The 5,000-nt window shown below is 43.7% G+C and overlaps 1 protein-coding gene across 1 annotated transcript in view; it reads left to right on the forward strand.

The window, feature by feature from the left end:
* LOC135091487 (WD repeat-containing protein 86-like) overlaps positions 1–5,000 on the forward strand; it is a 10,366-nt gene that overhangs the window by 3,452 nt on the left and 1,914 nt on the right. The window contains exons 5-6 of the mRNA XM_063989172.1: positions 1,097–1,222; positions 1,765–1,945. Coding sequence (XP_063845242.1) covers positions 1,097–1,222; positions 1,765–1,945 — 307 coding nt within the window. The remainder of the gene's footprint in view (positions 1–1,096; positions 1,223–1,764; positions 1,946–5,000) is intronic.

Genomic DNA, 5,000 nt, shown 5'->3' on the forward strand with positions numbered 1-5,000 from the left:
CGCATCTCGACTACTTTCTAAGGGCTGTAGTTGAAGTTACAAATGTTTTTATGGGTATTTTTAGGTTTCTAGTAACATATTAATGACATTTTTACATTATGAACGGGAGAAACACCCTTGAAAACTCGGCTAATCATCTCTGTGGCCTAAGAATATAGTTGTGGTAAGAAAGCAGAGCGTTTCTGAATGCGGGCCTTATTTCTTTACTCGCCAAAAACAAACCCATATCAGCCTTCGTGTTTATGTTAAGCGGCAGTGCTGTTTTTTCTCTAGCACTTTGTTGCACGTTGTTCAAAGCATAACTCTGAAATTATTTTGGGAGATGCTAGATTTTAGGTTATGTCCAATGGATAAGTTGTTTGAGAGATGCTAAACTTGTGAATTTTTCAATGGATTACTAGTTGGGCAGGTGATTTACTTACAGCACTTTGTTGAACGCATAAATAATCGTGGAAAAAATAACATTGTACATTGTTGAACGCATTATTAACTGGGAAGAAACTTGTAGACTGTCCAACCCATAACTAACTAGAGAAAATGCAAACATAATACGATAATGGCCGCATTGCACCTACAATACAAACTATGAAAGAGGTAAAATAACAACGATTGCAGGATAACACGAAAATTAAACATCGCAGTGGTGAAATTCTGAGCCCGAGTAGGACACTGAAGGAAAACAATAGTCTTCCATGTAATCAAGCAGGCCAGAAGTGATCAAGACTTCAGTGGAATACAGTTGGTTTTGTTTGTCCTGCCACAGCATGACCTGTATGCCTCGTCCGTAACACATGACCGTGCAATACGTGTAGGTAACGAAAAAAGAAAAAAAAAGTCTCACGAAGGCGCCAGTCCCTAAAGAGATGTAAAAAAAAAAATATTATCCTAAACTGTTGAAGGTGATTTTCGGTCTAGTTTGAGGTATTGTAGAGGAAAGGGTGGGTATGATGCAAAGGCCTCAGACAAATTTATGGATGGGGATGTGTGGGAAAAAAGTTCTTTATGTGTTATACAGGGTCTTCCACGTGTAGGCCTGATGATATCTTGCAGCTTTCCTGATGTTCTTAGGTGATCTGTCCGTTTCGTTGCCCGCCAGGTGTTCCGGCAGCACACTGGGGCCGTTACCTGCATGGATACGGATGAAGCTGGCAGATTCTTGTACACTGGAAGCCACGACTGTCAAGTTATCATTTGGAATATTATCGCAGGAAGGAGTCTTAAGGTACTGTATACTTAACCTCGTATTTTTAAGCGTTGTTCCCTCATTACAACTATTTTCAAAGGCCACGAATATGATTAGTCAAGTTCTCACGTTTGTTTTTTCCCACTTTCAAGATACTTCTCTTATTTTTGTTAATGCTTCTTTGATTGCATTCGCTAAAACTTCGACCCAAAGAGAACCATGAAAACATAGAACCACTAACAGATAACCAATGAAACCATGAAACAATGAGAACCACTAAATCAATAGAATCTCTGAACCAGAGAGAACCGCCAACAAAGCCCACTAAACCCTGAACCACAGAAAACCACAAACACCACACATGAAACACGAGAACCACTGAAACCCTGAACTACAGGGAACGTCTAACACAGTCCACTGAAACCCTCAACCGGAGAGAACCGTAAACACCACACATGAAACACGAGAACCACTAAAAGCTTGCACCACAGAGAAATACTTAAAGAATACACCGAAACCCTGAACCAGAGAACCAGTAACCATGAGCCACAGAGAGCCAGCAGTATACACGTTCCCGACAGATTCTGGACGGGCACAAGGACGCCATCACGTGCCTCAAAGTGGTGAACCGCCTCATGTACACAGGCAGCGCGGATTCCACGGTCAAGTGTTGGGTTCGTGAATACGGGGACTGCACGAGGACCTACAAGCAGAGCAACGCGGAGGCCAGCGTGGTGTGTGTCAGCTTCCACGGTGGGATTGGTGAGTGGTGGTGGTGATGGTGGTGTTGATGTGTGGATGAGGAGGAAGATGAGAAAGATGAGGAGGAACAGGAGGGGGAGGAGTATGGTGGTGGTGGTGGTGGTGGTGATGGTGGTAGTGGTGATGGTATTATTATTATTATTATTATTATTATTATTATTATTATTATTATAATTAGTAGTAGTAGTAGTAGTAGTAGTAGTAGTAGTAGTAACAATAGTAGTAGCAGTAGTAGCAGTAGCAGCAGCAGCAGCAGCAGTAGTAGTAGTAGTAATAGTAGTAGTCAGAAAGGCAGTCCGACCTGGGGACATAAATGTCCCCAGGTCGCACTGCCTTTCTGTCGACGACCCTAAGTGTCTTGACACCCCCCTCAACTTTTTCTTCATTAACTTCTGCAACATTCGCGGTCTAAGATCTAATTTTCAATCTGTAGAACACCACCTCTCCTCTTCTCAACCTCATCTTCTTTTCCTCACTAAAACTCAGGTGTCTGAGGCAACTGACAGTAGCTCCTTTTCTGTTCCCTCCTGCTTTCTCTATCCTCATTTTCGATCCAAAGCTGGATGCTGCGTTTATGTGCGCAATGACTTAACCGGCTCTCGTGCCCACGCTCTTGAATCTTCCGAGTTTTCCTCCATCTGGCTACGACTACAGAGTCACTCTCAAACTAAATTTATCTGTGCTGTATACCTTTCACCTAACTCCTCTGACTATAAGAAATTCTTTGACTACTTAACTTCCAAAATGGAGCACATTCTGACCCTCTTCCCTTTTGCAGAGATCTCCATTCTTGGAGACTTCAATGTTCACCACCAGCTTTGGCTTTCCTCTCCCTTCACTGACCATCCTGGTGAACTAGCCTACAACTTTGATATCCTCCACGACCTAGAGCAACTGGTGCAACACCCTACTCGTATTCCTGACCGTCTTGGAGATACGCCCAACATTCTTGACCTTTTCCTGACCTCTAATCCTTCTGCTTATGCTGTCACCCTTTCTTCTCCGTTGGGCTCCTCCGATCACAATCTTATATCTGTATCTTGTCCTATCGCTCCAATCCCTCCTCAGGATCCCCCTAAGCGAAGGTGCCTCTGGCGATTTGCCTCTGCTAGTTGGGGGAACCTGAGGAGGTATTTTGTTGATTTTCCTAGGAATGATTACTGCTTCCGTGTCAGAGACCCGTCTTTGTGTGCTGAGCGCATAACAGAGGTGATAGTGTCTGGCATAGAGGCGTACATTCCTCACTCTTTTTCTCGTCCTAAACCTTCTAAACCTTGGTTAAACACAGCTTATTCTCGTGTTATACATGATAGAGAGGAGAGCTTGTTCTCATGCTATACATGATAGAGAGGAGGCCCACAAAAGGTATTTAAGCATTCCATCACCAGAATCTCATGTACTTTATATTTCTGCCCGGGACCATGCCAAGTCTGTTCTCCAACTAGCCAAAAACTCCTTCATTAACAGAAAGTGTCAAAACCTCTCAAGATCTAACTCCCCTCGTGACTTCTGGCATCTAGCCAAAAACATCTCCAATAACTTTGCTTTTTCTTCTTTCCCTCCTTTATTTCAACCAGATGGCACCACTGCTATCACATCTATTTCTAAAGCTGAACTCTTCGCTCAAACCCTTGCTAAAAACTCTACCTTAGACGATTCTGGGCTTATTCCTCCCTCTCCTCCACCCTCTGACTACTTCATGCCACGTATTAAAATTCTTCGCAATGATGTTTTCCATGCCCTTGCTGGCCTAAACCCTCGGAAGGCTTATGGACCTGATGGGGTCCCCCCTATTGTTCTCCGAAACTGTGCCTCCGTGCTTGCACCTTGCCTAGTTAAACTCTTTCAGCTCTTTCTGTCAACATCTACTTTTCCTTCTTGCTGGAAGTTTGCCTACATTCAACCTGTTCCTAAAAAGGGTGACCGTTCTAATTCCTCAAACTACCGTCCTATTGCTTTAATTTCCTGCCTATCTAAAGTTTTTTAATCTATCCTCAACAGGAAGATTCTTAAACATCTATCACTTCACAACCTTCTATATGATCGCCAGTGTGGGTTCCGTCAAGGCTGCTCTACTGGTGATCTTCTGGCTCTCCTTACTGAGTCTTGGTCATCCTCTTTTAGAGATTTTGGTGAAACTTTTGCTGTTGCCTTGGACATATCAAAAGCTTTTGATAGAGTCTGGCACAAAGCTTTGATTTTCAAACTACCCTTCTACGGTTTCTTTCCTTCTCTCTGTAACTTCATCTCAAGTTTCCTTTCTGACCGTTCTATTGCTGCTGTGGTAGACGGTCACTGTTCTTCTCCTAAATTTGTTAACAGTGGTGTTCCTCTGGGTTCTGTCCTGTCACCCACTCTCTTCTTATTATTCATTAATGATCTTCTAAACCAAACTTCTTGTCCTCTCCACTCCCACGCTGATGATACCACCCTGCACTTTTTCACGTCTCTTCATAGACGTCCAACCCTTCAGGGAGTAAACATTTCACGCAGGGAAGCCACAGAACGCCTGACTTCTGATCTTTCTAAAATTTCTGATTGGGGCAGAGCAAACTTGGTATTGTTCAATGCCTCAAAAACTCAATTCCTCCATCTATCAACTCGACACAACTTTCCAGATAAGTATCCCCTCTTCTTCAATGGCACTCAACTGTCCCCCTCTTCTACACTGAACATCCTCGGTCTGTCCTTTACTTATAATCTGAACTGGAAACTTCACATCTCACCTCTAGCTAAAACAGCTTCTATGAAGTTAGGCGTTCTGAGACGTCTCCGCCAGTTTTTCTCAACCCCCCCAAGCTGCTAACTCTGTACAAGGGCCTTATCTATCCATGTATGAAGTATGCTTCACATGTCTGGGGGGGTTCCAGTCATACTGCTCTTCTACTGCTCTGGAATCAAAAGCTTTTCGTCTCATCAACTCCTCTCCTCTAACTGAGTCTCTTCAGCCTCTCTCTCACCGCCGCAATGTTGCATCTCTAGCTGTCTTCTGCCGCTATTTTCATGCTAACTGTTCTTCTGATCTCGCTAACTGCATGCCTCCCCTCCTCCCGCG

This window comes from Scylla paramamosain, chromosome 37, assembly GCF_035594125.1.
Source record: "Scylla paramamosain isolate STU-SP2022 chromosome 37, ASM3559412v1, whole genome shotgun sequence".
NCBI lineage: Eukaryota > Metazoa > Arthropoda > Malacostraca > Decapoda > Portunidae > Scylla > Scylla paramamosain.